The 19,781-nt window shown below is 55.3% G+C and overlaps 1 protein-coding gene across 7 annotated transcripts in view; it reads left to right on the forward strand.

The window, feature by feature from the left end:
• Nucleotides 1–19,781, forward strand: part of FMNL3 (formin like 3) — a 54,985-nt gene that overhangs the window by 21,166 nt on the left and 14,038 nt on the right. For 4 of the 7 annotated variants that reach the window (XM_036019065.1, XM_028532318.2, XM_028532319.2 and 1 more), the window contains exons 2-6: nucleotides 11,191–11,274; nucleotides 13,157–13,237; nucleotides 13,501–13,577; nucleotides 16,702–16,785; nucleotides 19,321–19,473. In XM_036019065.1, the coding sequence (XP_035874958.1) occupies nucleotides 11,191–11,274; nucleotides 13,157–13,237; nucleotides 13,501–13,577; nucleotides 16,702–16,785; nucleotides 19,321–19,473 (479 nt within the window). The remainder of the gene's footprint in view (nucleotides 1–11,190; nucleotides 11,275–13,156; nucleotides 13,238–13,500; nucleotides 13,578–16,701; nucleotides 16,786–19,320; nucleotides 19,474–19,781) is intronic. The other 3 variants (XM_036019067.1, XM_028532320.2, XM_028532321.2) reach the window with 1 other exon arrangement.

Here is a 19,781-nt window from a genome sequence, read left to right on the forward strand (position 1 = left end):
GGAGACTTGTGGGCTTTGTGAGAAGATGCCAGGACATGGCCTGGGAAAAGTTATTCTGGAGGCCACACATTTGGGTTTGAATCTGGGTCCTGCCACTTTCTGTGCGGCCTTGAGCCAGCTGGTCCAAGATTCTTAATTCTCTCCCCAGCTAAATAGGCATAATATATATTTTAAAGATTTCATTGATTTATTTTTAGAGATCAGGGAAGAGAGGGAGAGAAACATCGATGTGCATGAGATACACCGAGTGGTTACCTCTTGCACACACCCCCACTGGGGACCTGGCCTGCAACTCAGGCATGTGCCCTGACTGGGAATCAAACCTGCGACCTTTTGGTTTGCAGGCTGGCACTCAATCCACTGAGCTACACCAGCCAGGGCTAAGTAGGCATAATGTCGACCTCCACAGGTTATTAAGAACAGTAAGTGAGATCATGGGAGAAAACTGCCACTAGTGTTTTTCTCCCCCTCCATGGCCCTGACTGAATACCGCACTTAAAGACCACAGACGTGGGAAGCAGAGAAGATTCATGAGGTGGAATTCTCAGAAGGCTAACTCCAAATAGGTGTGTTTTGCTAGCTGGACAACCAGATGAGATGTAAAAAACTGGGACACTCAAAGACAGAGTCAGGGTGTGAGCAGCTGTGACCTGTCAAGCTCTGCCCTTAAGGACAGGATGGAGGGACAGTGTTGGGAGGATGGCTCATGGATTAAGAGCAGATGGAGGTCATTGTGACTGACCCCTCCCCAAAGTGGACAGGAGCTCCGAGGCTGAGGATGGACCCCCATTTGAGAGCAATTGAAAAGACAAAGAGAGACAGGACTTGTAGTGCCTCTCCCCCGATCTGAACTGTGACAGATGCGTGCCCATGCTGGGCCTCAGTTTACCCTTCCATAAAGCAGGAGTCATGCCCCTCCCACATGTAGTCTGGAAATAGGAAGGGAGTCATTAAGTTTTATGCTTTGATCATAAGCTCCTGGACTTGGAATGAGGTCCCTGGAAAGCCAGAGCGGGGTCTCCAGTGGTGCACTGGGTGCGATGCAGCGCTGCCCCAGCTGGCCTCTGCGGCCTCCGTGAACAGCCGCAGTGTCTGTGAGCTTCTGCCCTGCGCCAGACACCCTTGTCCAGGAACACGTGTGCTCAAGGCAAGGTCCGCACCCTCATGGAGTTTACGCTCTAGTTCAGGCAATAACACAGAGTGTGAATGGTGAATGACAACATAGGGAGGAGTGAGTCCTCCATGCAGTCTTGTAATGAAAGGATCCGGCACAGTGCCTGACCCGGAGCAGGTGTGTGGGAGCTGCAGTTTCCCTTTCCTTTGTAAATCCACAAGTCACACAAGGCAAAACAGGTCTCCCCAGTGGCACAGTGGGTGGTGCATCAAAGGCACCAGTGCTGGAGGAACGATGGAATAGGACCGTCAACAGGAGGTAAGGGCAGGACACCTCACCGAAGTTCGGAGGAAGGAGTGTGAGGTGTCTGGGTCATTTGGGGGGCGTTTCACAAGGAAGGTCGATTGCTTTGGTTCTGACGGATGTGTGCAATTTGGAAAGGTGCAGTGGGGGGCTAATATAATTCTTTGTCTCAGAGGAGGCATTGTCCGGGGATCCAAGCTCAGGCTTTGGGGTCAGGCCTAGGTTCAAAGCCCAGCTCCACCACATACTGGCTCTGTGACCCTGGGCAAATTCTGTGGCCTTGCCAAGCCTTTGTTTTCTCACCTGTAAAATGGGAATAAACATAGTCCCATCTTCACAGAGTTGTTGTGAAAATTAGATGATATAATAATTCACGTAGAGCTCTTTTCCCAGTTCTGTCAATAAACATAGCTTTGGTCAGTGTTACTATTTTCGTCCTACCCTCGCCCACCTACTTACCTTAGCTCCTAAGATCCTGTGCCCTCTGACCGTCCCCTGCCCACTGTAATTTCCCCACGTGCACCTTCATTCTGTTACGGTAGATCGCTCAGAGGGTCCTGGACTTTCTGTGGTGTTTTGTGCTTTCACGTTTGCCAGTGCTGTCTCCTCACCTAGAATATCGCCTTATTGCCCTCCTTCATTGCCTTTGCCTGCCTCCCTCCTGCTTGGTGTTTAGGATTAAGTCCTGTAGCATTTCTTCCAAGAAGCCATACTTGATTCCTCTGTCCAGTTAGATGTTGCCTCCCCGGGGCCCCACGGTGCCCTGGGCACCTGCTCTCAGCAGCGCTGTCTGCAGTTGCTCTTGGTTTGCTTGTCTGCTTGCCCTCCGGATACAAAATTCCTGATGTAGGGACCCTGACCCATTTACTTTCATGTCCTCAGCTTCTAGCTCGGTGATTGGCATATAGTTGTTTTCCAGCTAAATGTCGAATTAAAAAAAATAGCTAGCATTATGTGTAACATTTACTACCTAGGTTCTGATTGAAATGCTTTACATATGTTAAATTATTTAATCATCAGCAATCCTATGAAGTAGGTACTATTTCTGCCTCCATTTTATAGATGAGGAAACCGAGGCTCCTAGCGATTAAATACTCGCTGAAGGCCACACAACTAGTAAGTGGTTCCACACCAGGACAGTGTGGCTCCTCATCCTGTGCTTTCCCCACACTGTGAGATTTGTGGTAGGGTATCTGTGGAGCGTCTAAGAAAAGGTGAAGAGGCATTAGCCATAACTCACAACTCCAGGAGCATATTTTAAAGGCATTAGTCAATGTGTGGAAACACGGTTGGGGGAGAGGCAGGGAGGTAGATGTGACCACTCTAACTTAAAGATTTGCTAGAGGTGGGATTTCACTTGTTTCAAATTGAAGGATGAGCATGTCTGGCAATTGGGGAGGAGATCATTTCTCTGGGGTGCAATGGAGTAGAAAACCTAGGGGCAGGAGGAAGAGGAGTTCATTATGGGGAAACTCAACTTGCTTGGTTTTTATTGAGCACCTGCTGCAGTGGTGAACAAGAGGGGGTGACCTCCGTGCCCAGGGCCTGCAGTCTAGCAGGCTGTAAGAAGATGAGTTTGGCTGAAAAATAGGGCAGGTTGGGTGGCTGAGATTTATAGCATGGACCGAAGGACAGAGTTGAAACTCAGAATGAGAAGTCTGGGAATTTGTTGAGGAAGAAGCATATAGAGGAAGTGGTCTGGGCCATAGAAAATGGGGTAGGTTAAATCAGAGTCCAGAGATAGCAGGATAATGATGACAAGTTGGATAATCCCCTCTAAAAATAACCAGGGGCTGAACAGAGGACTTGGCGGGAGAGGCTGTAGCAGGATCAGTCACTTAGTACTTGCACATAATTTAAAGAAGGATAACACATGACCCCTTATTCTCAAGGAGTTCATGCTCTAGTTGTGCATAGAGGAAACACACACACGAAAAGATGCTATGTGGAACACATTCAGTTTGTGCAAAGGTCCATGGTATTGGTGACCGGGTAGTTTCTTTCTTGTTGCTTCACCCATCTGGAATTCTATTTTCAGGGTTACTTCATGGTCCAGAATAGCTGCTGAAGTTCCAGCCATTATCTCTGCATTCCAATCAGCTGGAATCAGAAATGAGAAAAGAAGGGTATACTCCCCACCTTTCGTGACACTTCTGAGAAGTACACACTCCTGCTCACATCCTACATAATCACATAGCCATACTTGAATGTCAGGGAACTATTCTCGGCTGCCAAGTGACCAACTGAATATTGCAGGTTCATTACTAAGAAAAATGAGGAGAAGATGTTGGGGGATAACAAGCAGGTCTCTGCCATATTTTCCACATGTGATTATGCTTTGAAGCTCGGAAGAGGGGCTGATTATATAGGCTGGGTAGTCACAGAACTGTTGGGTTTTGAGTCAGGTGGTAATAGGTAGAGATTCAGAAGACTGGCAAAACATCAGTTACAAGCAAGTAAGAGCGGCTGTTCCAGAAGAGAGGGTCCAGGAGAGGATAAGGCAGATCAGAGATACTGGGGCCAGTGCGGGGAGAATCTTACCTCGGGAGCTCTTTCTTACTCTAAGATGCTACGCAGGACAGGCCAAACCATTCAGGTTTTCTTGTGTAAATAATAACGAGCCAGAGAAAATTCCCAAACCGAGAAGAAACAATTTATTTACGAGCCTGAAAGTTTAGAAATTTCATCCACGTGCAGGTGAGGGGGTGGAGGTGCTGGAAGGCGGAACAGCACCAACCAGAAGATTATCCCAGGGGTCAGGAGTGAATAGCACAGGCCCAGCCAGCGGTGACAGTGGGAATGGAGGGCAAGGTATGGATGAGAGACCCTAGGAAGGAGATGTACTGGGTCTCAGTGAGTAAGGGGAAGAGAGGAAAATGCCCTTTGTAGGGTGTAAGCCCAGAAGTGTGTCCTCTGAGTGCTGGGTTGCCTATTAGGGCTCCCGAGGCAGGAAGGCAGAGTGTCATGAAGGGAAGGGAGGACCTTGGTTGGCTGCAGGAAGAATGTGAGGCTCTGCCCCAAGACTCCGTGGCTTTGCAAAGCCGGCTGCCCCCAGCAGAATAGTTTCCATTCTGCGTAACTGGGGAGCGTGTGGGTCTGGCTAACCGCGAGGAGGGGCTGGGGAGCCAGCAGGCAGATCGAGTTGCTGTGGCAGTGGCTTTTTAGCTAGGCCCTGGGGTCTTCGGTTGGGAAGAGCTTACAAGAGTCCTCTCGAGATGGTGTGCTTCTTGACTGAGTAGGCCAGAGGGGGATGTCCTCAGCCAGGGGTGGGGGGCCAGGTTACCTGAACAGGTTACCTGATGTTAGGGTAGAGCGGGGGGCTTTGCTGGCATTGGGGCATGGCCAACTTCCTTTGCCCCCTGAGAATCCAATGGAGGAGTCCTCTAAGGTGGAGAAGGGGCCTCAGGGGCACAGTTGTATTTGGGAAAAGCCACCTTTGTGTTTGCTTGACGGCCTTCTAGGACCTCTCCTTCCCTGACGTTATACTGGTGTGAGCCGCAGGGCTCAGCCTGAGACATCTGGTGAATCCATCTCTCCCTCTGGCTGCTCAGGGACTCGGCCCATAACTGCCCAGCAAGTCATTTCTGGTTTGGAGTTCATCAGCGACCACAGAAGCATGTTCTCTGACAGGCCCCTGAGCCTGTGAAAGCTGGCTCTTCCCTGGCAGATTGTCCCCAGAGTGACAGCTTCAATAAAACAGAAGCAGAAAGCTGGACCTAAGCTACTACAGACACCTAAGTCATGGAGCACCCACTTTTCTGATGTCCTTTGTCATGGGGTACCCAGCAGCTTCCCCATAAGTCTAATAGGGCAGCTCAGGCCTGGAGCAAAGTGTGTATGGCTGGGCAGAGTTGTGTTGCCGGGGAGCTCCTCCACGTAGGCTGGTGGATGGAGAAGGGAGGAGCAGGGTGCGGGGGAGCTCGAGGCTGCGCGTCCAGGGAGGTGACAGCTGCCCACAACCCCTTCCTCTTCTTGAACTCTCCCACGTGCGAGGGCTGGCCGAAGTGTTCACTCCACTCTGTCCCGGGGCGTGTACCTCTCCCTCCAGCCGGGTGTCACGAACTGTTCCTGTCATTTCCTTTCTGCCGCAGGATGCGGTTCTCCCAAGGTCTTCCACCGTTGTCTCAGGCTCATTCCAACGTGTCTGTCTCACGTTATCTTCCCCAAACCTGAGCTCTGAAAAGGGCCGGGGAGAGGCAGGCGAGGAGCACAGTCTTGAGCTCCGTCCTCCAGTTTGGCAGCAAAGCCAGCTCGGCCTTGGTCCTTGGGGGCTGCAGTGAGATCTGGCTACCGGCCCATTCCGCTTCCTCCCGGGTGCTCCGCCCGCCGTCCGGGGCTGGGGAAGAGTGGGGGTGTTTGGGGGCTGCTGCACCTCCCACGCCTGACCTTTTAACTTTAGCTTTTGGACCTTTGATCAAACTCTTTGATTTTTTGGTTTCCTTTGGAAAGGATTGTAGTTTGGGGGAAGTTATAGGGAGTTGTGCTGAAACGACGAGATAAACAATCAGTGACGCAGCGTAGGCGAGGGGCTGGGCCTGCCTGCCATCTGGGCGGGCTGGGTGGAGGAGGACTCCCGCCCTGCACACTGGCCAGCTGGCTTGTGTTAAAGCACTGGCTGAAAATAACTCTCATTGTCTGGGAGCTGCTACTGCGAGGGCTGGCTGTGGCCGCCGAGGGGGCCAAGGCAGCAGGAGCTGGTACCTCCCACCTCCTGGGGCTCTTGCCCTTTGGGAGTAGTGCCCAGCTGGCCACGGCTGTGCCTGCTGCCCACCAGTAGAGACACGTGGAGGGTAGGCTGGGCGGCTCCTAACGCTCTGTCCTTTTGGCAGGCAGGGATGGGCCTTCGTTCCTGGTGTTGCCCTGGGCTCCCGAACTTGGTACCTCTTCACCACGTGCACCTCTGCCTGTCTGCATGACCTCCAGTCCGTGGATGCACGAGACTTGGTGGTAGCTGTGGCCCAGGGCTCAGCAGCGTGTGGTGCGGAGGACGGTGTCTCATATCTCTAAAGAAGTTGTAGATTCAGCTCCCCAAGGGCTCCCCGCCCCTGTGGGCTGAGCCTGAGGGCTGGGGCTACCACACTTGGGAGGAGTGTCCAGCATGGTTCCGAAAGGGAAAATACTAAGAAACCACCAACTCACATTCCGTATTTGCTCAAAATAAACATCCCCTGCCTGCCTTCCCTAAAGCCTCCAGAATCCCCTTTGCGGGAAAGTTTCAGCCCCCTTGCCCCTGCCTCTTGGAGGGGCCGTGCCATTTTTGTATCTGTTCCTAAGATTCATGATTGACTAGGACCAACAGCAACAGCTGGAAATTTTTGGTGGTTCCTATTTCTGTGTTGGGTTTTCCCCAGGCCCGGCCCAAGGAGACTGACAAGTCAGGGGTGAGTCCTGAAGAGCCCACAGCTGAAGGAAACCCCAGCCCCACCGGCATTTCCCTCCCCACAGTGGGAAGGAAACAAGGAGGGGCTAACTGGCTGGGGGGGGCGGGGGGGCTGGGGGAGGAGCAGGAAGGGGAAGGGAACCTCTATCACCAGCGCTGCCACCCTCCTGGCTGATGGGCTCAGGTGCGGAGTGAAGAAACTTCGCTCCCACAGAACCTGAGGTGGGGGGCGGGGTTGGCTGCAGAGTGGGCCGCTCTGCCTGGTCTCACACTGGCAGGCCACCAAAGCAGCCTTGCTGGAGAAGCATCAGATCCGCCCCTTGCTGCATCTTTCCATTCTAGGATTTTATTATCAGACTTCTTGCTGGTTCCCTCTGCTGTAGCACTCAGTCCCAGAGTTACTTTCAGCTTGGGCTCATCTTCCCCTTTTCCCAGCTCCCTGGAGTCTCCACATCCCTCCCCAAGCATGGTGGTATTCCATTGCCTCCAGTCTTAGAGGAAACCCGAGAGGGATCAGAGGAGGGTAAAGGATTGCTCCGTCCTCAGAGTGCTGAGAAACAGGTGCTGAAGCAGGGACAGAGGCAGAGAGAGAGAGAGACAGACACAATCCAGAAGCAGGAGGGTGGGTGCCAACATGTTACACAGGCTTTTCACGAGGAAGGGAAGAGAAATGTGAACATCCTCAGTGTTCCAGGCAAATACAGACTTCAAATGTTTATCATTCAGTCCTCATAAACCTCTGGGAAGGAGCGAGATTATCTCCTTTACACATGAGTTCCCTGCGGCTCAGCACCCCAAAGGTTCCCAGGTCGCCCGGCACTGACTCCACGTTCCACTCCGTGTCCCCTGCTCCAAGACGGCTGCGCCTCCTTCCCACTCGGCAAGGGTCTCAGCGAGGAGATGGCAAGCACTTAGCCTGCCTTCTGCCTTCCGAGAGCCCGCAGTCCCTGTGGAGCCGCTGAGTGTCCAGGAAACAAACCTTTGACTGAGACCGGAACCTCGTCAGGTTTGCTCCTTGGCTGTCCCCGGAACTCAGGAAGTCATCCTTCCTCAGGACGCGGGAGCCCTGCTGGACTCGCGCGCGGTGTCAGGTGGGGGCAGAAGCCCCGACACCCTTGTCTGGCAGGGAGAGGATTGCCCTGGCCAGGCCCCGGTCCTGCCCCCATGGTGGGTGGCTCCCACCCCCAGCCAGTGATCAGTTTCTTGTGAGGGTGCTGGAGGCTGGGGGAGTTCTCATTACCCACTTCATCCCCATCACGCTTCAGTCCCAAACAAGCAGAGAAGGCTTGTTCTGGAAAGGACCACACAGAGCTGGAGCCCGGAGCACGTGGGCCTGCGGTCTGGCTGATGCCTGCTCCTGCCGCCTGTTTCCATACTTTGGGGGTTCGTCTCAAACTTTGGAGCATCTGAACTTTCAGCCGGGTCCCTGACATGCCCCTTCTGTGCTCTCAGGCTAGTGGTCCCAAAGGGGGCGGTGACTTTGTTCCGTATTTGAAGTCCCAGGGTCACGAAGCGTTTCCTCGCCAGCTCACCTGGCAGGGAAGTGCAAGCCCGTAGCAGCTGGCAGTGAGTGGCTGAGGGAGGAAGTTGGCGTAGACAGGATATGACGTCTGCCACAGCAGTGCACACTCCCCCGCTCCCTCCCCAGTGGCTTTCTTCTAGGGGTGACAGTAGAAAACTGTATTCATGACACAAACTGGGATAGATGGGCAGGTGACAATGATGTGCTTAGGATGCGCATGGAGGACAGTTTCTACTCCGATCTCCCTTGGGTTCAGCTGGCAGTGGCCTGGCCCTGGCTAGGCAGCAGACCTCTCTCTGGGCCCACCTGTGGCCTTTGGGTCCCTGTTGTGGCCTTCTGCCCTTGTTCTGCTGTCCACATAGACACGCCAAGTTTGGCCCTTAGCAAAGCAGATACAGAGAGAACCTTCGGGGTTGTGTTTGCTCCGTCCCACCCCAGCCGTCCCTGTCACGTCAGCAGTGGGGGGTTCTGCTGGCCCCTCTCTCCGGGGCAAGTTCAGGCAGATTCCTACAGCAGCAGAGGCCACGGCAGTGGAGGCCATGGCAGAGAGGTGTGACGTGGCAGTGTCTTCCCCTTCCTTCCTTCTCTGTCCTGCCCCACATCTATATTTCTAAATTCCACCATTCCTAAATGCTGACCAGAGATCCCAACCCTACTTTTTTTAATGAGCCATCGCGACCCCATTTCCAGCCAGGATCTGGGCCCACAGCTCAGACTGGGACGTCTTCACCAGAGGTTTACCGCCCATTTACTCTCCACTGGGTGCCGATCACAGTGTTCCACGGTATTGGGGTTTGGAGGCCATGCAAATAGACAGCCCTTTAGAGGCTAGAGGAGCGTTCAGCTGCCTCAGTAGGGTGTATGTAGATAAATGCATCATAGATACGTGTGACAGAAATAAATGTTTCAGGATTCCCTTTCAGCTGCTGCCTCTGCAGCCATGCAGGCCCTGAGTGACTCCTCGGTGCACACAATTCACGTCCCCAGGGAGGAGGATGTCAAGGAGTGGGCAGAGATAAACCAAGTGGTCACGCTTGGGTTACCAGGGAGTCAGAGCTGGACTCGGAGCAGTCGGTAAAGGAGAGAAAGATGAGAGGAAGGCCCTCCAGGTGGCCAGCAGCGTGCTGGGGATGAGGCGGGATTTGTGGGGAGTCATGTGGTTATCAGACAGCTGTGATACTCAGACGGGATCGTATTTGATTCAAGAGTGTGGGTGCGGGGGCAGGTCCAGGGATCTGCCTTCAGAGGCAGGGGATGTGACCTAAGGCGAGGCAGCCCGACCGGGTAGCAGAGAGGCCTAGGTGGGTGGCGATAAAGGCCGCTGCCCTGGGTGTGTCCAGGTCACGCACGGATGCCTTGGGCTTCACCTGCTCACTCACCTGCACTTTTGTTCATTTATCCATTCAGCAAGCAGTAGTGGACAAGATACAAGGATGGTCTGTCCTTGTATATTCTAGATCAGGGTGTCTCAACAAGGGGTCAGGACACTTGACTGTGTCTTAATTAATTGGGAGGTATGTGTGTCATAAGTGATTTGCTACTAATAATTAAAATACTAAAGTTTGTAATTTATTTCTTAAAAATATTCTGAGCAGTTACCTTTATGCTAATGTCCTTCTCATTCACGTGTGCCCTGACCTGGGGTGTCCTGACCTGGGGCACAGGGGTAGAGTTGCAGCACCTGCACAGTCGGCGGGCGGCTCAGGATTGGCCCCTGGGTATGTGTGGTGCAGGGTGGCCTCCTGTCTCTCATGCCATAGGGGAAAAGCAGATTGAAAGCTTCTGTTTTAAACTTGTGGCTTTCCAACTTTCTTGACCTGTCCCACATGAAGAAACACATTTTGCAGCATGACATGTGTGTGTGTGTGTGTGTGTGTGTGTGTGTGTGGTCTGTCCGGAAAAAGTCCAGCCATTGCTACTATAATGAGAATGGTTTGTGTGATATCAATGTAACCTGGCAGCCAAGGAGAGTGGGCTAGAATGTGCATAGGCGAACAATGACGACTTCACTGTACTAGTCAGTGGGGGCAGTAGATGCTATTGAGTGAGCATGTGTACTGTGTGGTTGTCGCATTCAAAATGACTGAGTGAGTAAAGCAATGAATCGGCATCAAATTTTGGGTTAAACTTGAACATTCCTCCTTGGAAACTATTTGGATGATTCAGAAGGCTGCAGCTATGGGTAACTCGTGATTGATAACTTCATCGTGACAACATACCCACTCGTGCATCACGTCTTGTACAGAGTTTTTTGGTGAAACATCAAATCACCCAGGTGACTCACTCCCCCTACAACCCAGATTTGGTGCCCTGTGACTTCTTTCTGGCTTTTCCCAAAATGAAAATCACCTTTGAAAGAGAAGAGATTCCAGACCATCAGTGAGATTCAGGAAAATACTACAGGGTAGTTGGTGGCAATTGGGAGAATTGTGTGAGGTCCTGAGGTGCCTACTTTGAAGAGGACTCAGGAGTCATTGTCCTGTGTATGATGTTCCTTATATCTTGTATCTTCTTCCATAGATGTCTCTCTTTTTCTTACTATGTAGCTGGATGCTTTCTGGACAGATCTTCATATGCATATGAACTATAAAAGAAACAAAAGCTTTATGAAAACTTCATTATTCATATCTCCTACTTGCAGTGAATCCTGGTGTCTCCTATCCTATTCTATTTTTATTTTTTAAATATTTTTTAGAGGGGAAGGGAAGGGAGAAAGAAAGGGAGAGAAACATCAGTGTGTGGTTGCCTCTCGAGTGGCCCCCACTGGAGACCTGGCCCGCAACCCAGGCATATGCCCTGACTGGGAATCAAACCTGTGACCCTTGAGTTCACAGCCCGAGCTCAATCCATTGACTTGAGTTCTCTCCTTAGAGCTCCATGAACCTGCCCCCGGACAAGGCCCGGCTCCTGCGGCAGTACGACAATGAGAAGAAGTGGGATCTGATCTGTGACCAGGTACGGGGCTCGGGGCAGGGGGGGTGGGGGTTGTGTCTGGGGCTGAACCAGGTAGCGGGGCCGCAGGCACAAACCATGGCCTCGGTGTCCCTTGAGGAAGACTGGCCCGGACTTGGCCCCAGTCCTCGCCGACACTCTGTTCCAAGAGGACGGCCCCAGCAGAGACAGGGCTTGTAGGCTGAATTACCCTCCAGCTCCTGCAAAGTGCTGTCTTGATGTCACCCCGAAGGGCAGTGGGCAGCAGCAGGTTCGCATAGGCCTGGGGCGGGGGCTGTGGAGGCGTGTCGCCACTTCCCCACAGAACCTGCTGCTGCCTTTTCTCAGGGCCAGGGGCTGTGCCTGGCAGGGCAGTAATCCAGGGACCACCTCTGCCTCGCTCTGCCCCATGCCTGACGAATAGCAGGGTTTTCCTTGTTATTTATAGGCCTGTCTGCATGAGAAGCCCCAATCCCAGTCTCTGGTTCTCAAATCTCAGAACATGAGGCTTGGAAACTCTCTCTGTACGAATAGTGTTTAGAGCTGGAAGAGGATATAGAGATTATCACTTAGCTCGTAACCAAGAACTAACATCTAGGGCCTGGCTCTTTACCCCCCAGACATCTGAAGATCAAAGTCACGAGTCTGTGAACTCGGACAGGCCTGTTGGCAGGGCTGAGAGTGCAGGCTTCTGCCGCCTCCCCTCCTGGGAGGTGTGGAAGCCCCGGCACCGCGTGGGCAGTGCCTTTGCCCAGCGCCTTGCCCTGGAGCCTCGCATGGGCAAATGCATTATTTCTTCTCAAGCACTGAACAACATCATAATAGCTGCCATTTGTTGAGTGCTCGTATGGACCAAGCACTTTATATACACTGAAATACCTCATTTAATTGTCACAACAGCCCTGTGAGGAAGGCACTGTTACATTTCATAGATGAAGAACCCTGGTAGGCGGTGGAGGCCGGGCTCAGGCAGCCGACCCTGTGCTAACCATTAGGCTCCCCTGCTGCCCGAGTCACGCTGCTTGCCCAGAGGTAGGACAGCCTCGGCCAGCCTAGGCCCATTCCCTTGTGTTCTGCATCATGCGGAGTTGGCGAGCACAGTGAGTGCTTGCTTGAGGTTTGGAGAACAGCGGCCCTCGGTACTGAGTTTCTTTAATTGATAATCTTTCAGTTCTTCCTTCCTTCCTTCCTTCCTTCCTTCCTTCCTTTCTTTCTTTCTCCTTTCCTTCCTTTCTTTCCTTCCTCCCCTCCCTCCCTTCCTTCCTTTTTACGGGACCAGAACACCTAAGAGTTTTCCCTGAGATTCCCCTCAGGCCAGATGAGGGGGTCGGGCCAAAATGGGAAGGGCTTGACTACGCCCTGTGTGGAAGGAGGCCGGGGGTGACTTTGCTGAAAGCGGGCTTCAGCATTGAGGTCGCTTTGCATTTTGGGGACCCAGGGCCTGGCAAGGAGTAGGGAGTGTGTTTGAGCCCTTAACTTCGTTAATGCACAAAACCAGGCTGATCCCGACTTCTGGGTTCAGAGCAGAGAAAGTCAGACTCTGTAAGGCGGGCTGTCCTCCCTTTGGCCTCCCCTCCCCCATCCATTGGTTGGCCAGGCAGCAAACAACGTTTGCCAGTCGTGTCTACATTCTGGGTGCTGCTCAGAGCTCCGAGATCTTAACGGAATTTGGACATAGAAATATCTAGGCTCAGGGAGTGCTGATTGGAGTTGGGGAAGATGACAACACAGGGCCAGCGCCCGAGGATAAGTCAAGAAAGGGAACTTGGGGTGTGGGGCGTGGGCGACGTTAGGAGCCAGGTGACACCCGTAGGAGGCGGCCTTCGCAGTCATGAGAGTGAGCTCTATCCCCAGCACCCTCCTCGGGGCTCGGGCGTCTGTGCGCACACACGTGTCTCTCTTGCAGGAACGGTTCCAGGTGAAAAACCCTCCCCACACTTACATCCAGAAACTCCAGAGCTTCTTGGACCCCAGCGTAACTCGGAAGGTGCAGTACAAGACGGGGAGGCCCCATCTTGCTGCCGTCCCAGTCCCGTGGGGTGGGGGGCAAACCGCTGGACTCGGGGTGGGTCACGGGCTTCTGAGCAGTGGGAGTCGGTTCTGGGTTCGGAGACCGTGGGCCCGGAGCGCTGGCTGATGGCAGAGGGAAGGCCTGTAACTGCCCTCTTGTGTCCCTTCCCTTCGCTCTTGTGCCCCTTTGCTTTGTCCTGTGAAGTTGGATTGATGAGTGACAGAAACCCATGTTTACAGAAGTTCAGGAGGAGAGTGCAGGAGTCGACCAAAGTGCTGAGGGAGCTGGAGATCTCGCTGCGCACCAACCACATCGGGTGAGTCGGCCTGGCCCTCAGCGCCTCTTTGCCCGGTCACTCGGGGTCTGGTGTCCTCTGAGGATGGTCTGTCTGCCTGCTTATCCCCCTGTGGCGGGGGGTGGCAGAGTCGCCCCTTGAATGGCTTTAGTTCCCCTGATCTTCAGACTATTGCTTTCTGGCTTTCCTCCCCTCGGCCCTGACAGCTGCTGGCTGGATGCTGCTGGCAAGCTTGGGGCCTCTCCTGGGGTCCTCAGCCTGTGGCTTTGAGTGGAAGATATTTCCAGAGCAGCTGAGACTGGAGTCTGCCTGTGGCCTGGGGCTGGGCCAAGGACGGCCCAGAGAAGGCTGGGGATGGGGAAGCATGTCGCATTGGGTAGCGAGACCTGGTCCCCGGACTGTTTTGTGCCCAGAAGATAGTTTGCTTGATGTTAAGACAATCTTAAGAAGAGCAGAAGTTTCCTGAGGTACCAGGAGAGACGATCTGAGGCGGTGGGGCCAGGGATCAATTGGCTCCTGTGCGAACGGGCCCTGGCACTGCCGACCCATTGACGGGTCCCCTGGGTCTCTGGTGCGGAACTGGCGCTTGCTGAACGGGCAGAGGGCTGCTGCATGAGGCACCATGGAAGATGGCAGTGGTCTCAGTTTTAGAAAACCGAAACTAGCCAGAGCATACACTGTGAAAGTGAGCTTGGGCGAGGGATGGATTGGGGGCGGGGAGGGGGGGGGGGGGGGGGGGAGGGGGGAGCGAGCGAGCGAGCACACAAAAGACAATGGGGGACACCTGACAGACAGCAGCAGGCAGGGCTACAGTTCCGACCAGGGGCCCTGGCACAAGTGCCGAGAACTTATGAGAGTGACCAATCTAGCTGGGGTGGGGGTCCTGGGCTCCCTGAGAGAAGAGCCCAATGATATCACCCCCTCCTGCCCAAGGCAGCTGCCTCCTGGTCCACGCTCGCGCCCAGCCGGCCCAGGGCCCTCATAGAGGCTACCTGTGCTTAGCCAGCTGCCGCGGCCACAAAGGAAATGGCACGGGGGAGAACAGGAAAGGGACAGTTCTGGCCTCGGTAGCTGTGCTCGGTGGCCAGATTTGGCTTCCGTACCTCATCTGTGAACCAGATATTGAAAGCTGACCCACTAGGAAACATGTAACAAAGCCTCCACCTTTATTCGGTGACTCTCAGGAAGGAAAACAGGCGGAGCCTCCTGGGCCGCCCTGCCTGTGAGGCCACGAGTGGAAGAGACGGCAGCTTGGGGCCCCGGCACCACCCCGCACTCCTCCATGGGGCCTTGCCATCCCCCCCTTCCCCGCAGTCCCTCCTGCTCAGGCCCTCCTGTCTCCCTCATTCAGTCTCGCCCTGTGGTGACGGGGGTCTGCCTTTCTCCAGAGGGCCACGGAGCAGTGTGTGCGACAGCCCTTTCCCCTCCCCTTCTACCTGGCGCCTGCCCCTCTGGCCCCTGGCCAGGAAGTGGGGCCGGAGCAGCATGGCTCCCAGGCCTTGGGCCCCCTGGCGGTTGGCACCCAAGTAAGAGGTCTGGACCTGGGTTTGGTCCCCAGGGAACAGCTTAGTGTCTGGCACTTGAGGGGCTCCGGTCATCTGGACTGGGGCCTCTCCTGGTAGAGCCGTGCAGGGGTGCCAGAATCCTTCCAAGATTCCTGGGGAGACTTTGTCAGGCTGTCTGGCTTTGGGGTGGTGCCCCTGGGCAGTGCCAGCCTGGGGAAAGGAAGGGAGAGAAGGATCCTGTGTTGGCCACAGCCCGATGGGCCAGGGCCCGTGGGAGCAGGTGGGCAGCAGCAGCGCAGTGGGAACTCAGACCCTGGCGCGGGGTGAGCTGGGAAGTGGGATTCCAGCGCCTCCGCAGCTCCTCCTCTCCCTGCTTTGTATTGGTTTCTCGGCTGTGCCTAAGTGCCCTTTAACCTCTCCTCAAAGTGTCAAGATCCCGAAAATAGCAGTGTAGACTCAGACAGGAAATGAGAAGGGGGTGGGGAGCTGGAGAGCAGACAGACAGGAAACGGGAGGCCCGTCGGCCCCCAGAGAGGAAGCTAACTTCAGGCAGCTCCGGTGTCAGTCAGCCTCTGCCAGAGCCTGTGCCAGATCTCCGCCGGGCCGGTGCTCCGCCGGCCTCTCTCTGGAGCTTCGGGTGTGGCTGGCAAACATGGCGCTGGTTTCCAGCTGTGGGGGAGAAGCGTCCCTGCAGGACTTTTGGGCACAGCTGACTGTTAAAGACCTCGAGACATTCCGAGGGAACAGTGCCTGCAGGACACCGGGGGCTCCATCTTGACAGTGTCATGTCCCTCTACCCTGGACGGAACCTGTCCTATAACAGTCTCCCTGGGGCACGCTCTCCACTGCCCTTTCAGGGACGCCCGAGCCCCAGGGGCCCGAAGACAGAGCGCTGGCTGGGGCTGCCCCTGTCTGCTGCTGTCTCAGGGCGGCTTGCTGTCTCCCTTCTTGCCTCCCTGGCCGCAGGGGCCCAGCTGTTCAGTCTGGCTGAGTGGCCAGAGCCATTCTGGAGTTACTCGAGTTTCTGACTATTCCCCCTTCCTTTTCCTGTTCTGCCAAACATAGAATTCCCGCAGATCCGTCTTTGCTCACTACATCCCAAAGTACCTTTCCTTAAACTTGGTGCACAACCCCTAGGCTCATTGGTATGCCTCTGTTCCAGTCTCTCCCTGACCCTTCCTGCCCGTCTTTTGACTGAGACTTGGGTCCAGTTGGGGACCCGCTGGTCTCTATCAGCCCTGCCCAGTCGCGGCAGCAAACACTCTTAGTCATCCCCCAGTGCTTCTAAGAAACATCATGCAAAGACAGTGCGCCCAGCCCCATGCTAGACAGACTAGGGGCAGAGAAAGTGACCGGGCTGGGGCTCTGGCTCCGAAGGGGCCTCCTGAAAGCCTGTCTGGCTGGTGTGGTATCGGGAAGCCTGGGCCTTGCCCCCTTCCTGGCTTCCTGGCCCAGGGGAGGCCCAGGCTGGTGACATGGCCAAAGGTGGGTCTGCCATGGGTTTTGATCTTCAGAATATTCCCAGCCTGGTACTAAGTTTTGGGGATTCCCGGAGGGTGTTGTTGGATCAGAGTTCCCTCTCCCTCCTCCCCCTCAACCCACTGCAGCAGAGCCCTCCACTATGTTTTCTCTGTTTGCAGGTGGGTGCGGGAGTTTCTGAACGATGAGAACAAAGGCCTGGATGTGCTGGTGGATTACCTGTCCTTTGCCCAATGTTCCGTCATGTGAGTGCCACCCTGGGACGGGGGCAGGGGACCAGTGAGGGCGGACAGAGGACACAGTCCCATTCTGGTGTAAGGGGGAAGGTGAGACTGCAATAGGGAGGGTAGGAACAGGTAACCCCAGCCAGAAGGGAGTTGCTGAGAGGCAGCCGACTGGAGAATGTGAGGTGGCTGGAGCAGAAGGTGCATTCGGGGGGCAGGAGGAGAGAGACGCTGGAAGGGAGCTCAGAATCGGAACCCAGAGGGTCCAAACCCCAGGCTGGGGGCAGTCCAGGGGGCGTCCTGGCCTCTGGGAGAGACGCCCCGGTGAGGTGGGAAGCAGGCATCTTCAAGAAGCTCCTTTGGGTCTCCAGTTGTGTGGAGGTCACTCCAGGTCACTCCAGGAGCAATGAGCATGACCTTCGGCCCAGACTGAACATGAAGCATCAGGAGCCTTTTGCAAGCAGGCTGGGAGCTTGGAGGCAGCCAGAAGCAAACTGACTCAGATGAGACGGTGGTGTGGAGCAGAGCTGGGTGTGGGTCTCTGTCGTTTACCGTCTGTCTGTCCTCCTATATCAGAGGGGACCCACAGTCCAGGCTTCTAAGGACTAGGGGATAATGTGTATAAGGCACTTTGCAGTATTTGGAACATAAGTCCTCTGGCAGCTACTTTATTGCTCATTGTTAATATTCAAGGTGGTGTTCTCTACTGTAATTACCTGAATATGTGGGGGGAGGGCTTATAGTAATGGGCCACCAGAGGTCCAACACATTCAGACTCACACTCAAGCCCTAGGTCAGCCCCAGGGTGCCCAGCTGGCCCACGCTGCCTGTGACTTTCCCCGGTTTTAGCCCTGAAAGTCCTACATCCTGGGGAATTCCTCATCCCAGGACTGAGCCCCAACCTCCACTTTCCCTTTTCTTGACACTGCCCTTGCCCCCTGGCTGCTCTTCTTTGTCCAGCAGGCCTTCGGTCTCCTGTCCGTAGGCCTTGCACTAACGCCCGTCCTAGGTTTGGCCTCGGCCACTGTGTCCAGGTGGTTCCATGTGAAGACCAAGGGCAGCCCGCACCACGCTCCCACCCCTGCAGCAGTCCTGCCTCACAGGCCTCCTGCCCCTTTAAAAACTGACCTTTTTATAGAAAGAAATGAAGAACCTTTGCTGAAGTGACTTTTTAAAAAAAAATTCAGAACTTCTGAAGTAAAAAGATGTAGATCACTTTTCCAAATAAGCCTATCTTGTTTGAAAAGCAAACAAATTCCAGCTGCTTTAAACCAAAATGCACCAAGACTTCAGGACTGTCGTGTCCACGGCAGCGCCTCTGACTCTGTTTTTAAAAGACAGGTTTTGGGCAGGCGTGGGGGCGGGGTGGAGGAGAGCGTGCGTGTGTCCGAGGAGGGGGAGAGGACCAGGGTAGAGCCAGACGGTGTATGTGTGAGGGCGCTTTCTGTGAACTTCGGGTGTTGGGGGGGGGAGCAGCTGTGAGCGAGGCCCCTGCACGCGAGCCCCACTAAACGTCCCCTGACCCGCGGGACTGAGCCTGCTCCTGCCTCCTTCGGAACGTCCATGCATCTTCACGCATCGCTTCCGATTTCGGAAAGCCTCAGCCTCCGGGTCTGTGCCCCCCGGGGCTGCGTGTGTCCAAGCAGAAGGCTCTCTGGGCGAAGAGCCCGTGGGAGGTGCTCGCTCAGCCCTTAGCCACCGGCAGGGGGAAAGAACAGGAAGGAGGAGCAGGCTGGCTTCTCAGAGGGCACATACCCCATTGCGAGGACAGGTAAGGGAGAAGGCTCTGCGGCTTTGTGATCTGGAATTGTCCTCCTTGCCCTGGCCGCATTCCCCAGCTGCTGAAACATCTGGTCCCAGGAGCAGGAAGTGACAAACAGAACCCATCCCAGCTCCTGTAGGGACAGACTAGGGACACCCAACCTGTGTGGTTCCTTCCCCCGGGGAAGCTCAGGCCCAGGGAACCTCTGTACCAGAGAACCGGGTCATTCAAAGCAGTGACAGTATAGGGCCGTGATCTCCTCCTGACTGTAGCAGGCTGTCCCTCTCTGGGCCTGCTGGGACCCCGACATCTTTGCATTCTCACCTGCCCTCGTGACTCCAGCCCATAGCCAGCCGGGTCCCCTCGGGGCACTCACAGGCTCCTTTGGCCACCGCCATTTGCCGGCCAGCAAGACCTGCAGGTGGCGTGCTGTCCAGGGGCCAGACTCTCCGAGCGGAGCCACCACTTCTGTGAGAAGTCTCTTCCGGGCCTGAGAGTGCGGACGGATTCCAGTTCCCCACGTCCCTTTGGGCCCAGGTGCTGTCACTCCTTGAGGCGCCTGGCCTGCGGGCAGCAACTGGCCGCCTCAGCACTCCTGAGCCTACGCTGCTCTGCCCTTCGCCCCCGTGGTCGGCTCTCCTGACCGGGGCTGCGCCTCTATTGCCCAGTCCCGCTTTCTCCTCTGACTGCCCTCGCTTGTCGTTGCCCTAGAAGTCTACAGAGCGGGGTGGGCCTGCCGGGGGTCTTGGCACTGAACTTCTGTGTGTGCGCACGTGTGTCCTTCCCCGCTCCAGGTTTGACTTTGAGGGTCTGGAGAGTGGTGACGACGGTGCATTTGACAAGCTCCGGTCCTGGAGCAGGTCCATCGAGGACCTGCAGCCACCCAGCGCCCTGTCAGCCCCCTTCACCAACAGCCTCGCTCGCTCTGCGCGCCAGTCTGTGCTCCGGTATGTGTGCTCTCGCGCTGCCCGCCTGCCCTGCCCCCGTCCAGGTCCTGGGTGACGGCGGTGAGTGCTCACGCTCCTCCCTCCACTCTCGCTTCCAGGCTCAGCTCTCTTGCCTTCTGCCTGCCAGTCTGTCTCTGGTCTGTCCTCTCTGTCTCCTTGACTCTGCCCAGCGATCTGTCCTGGGTAAGTACATGGCCCTCAGCTGTGCCCACCCCACCTGGGGTTCCAGCTCTCCCCCTCCGCGCCCCCTCTCTGGGGGTCCCTCCACTCCTCATTCTCGCTCTGCCCTTCCTCCCAGGCTCTCAGGC

The sequence above is a fragment of the Phyllostomus discolor genome, chromosome 2 (genome assembly GCF_004126475.2).
Source record: "Phyllostomus discolor isolate MPI-MPIP mPhyDis1 chromosome 2, mPhyDis1.pri.v3, whole genome shotgun sequence".
NCBI classification, from domain to species: domain Eukaryota; kingdom Metazoa; phylum Chordata; class Mammalia; order Chiroptera; family Phyllostomidae; genus Phyllostomus; species Phyllostomus discolor.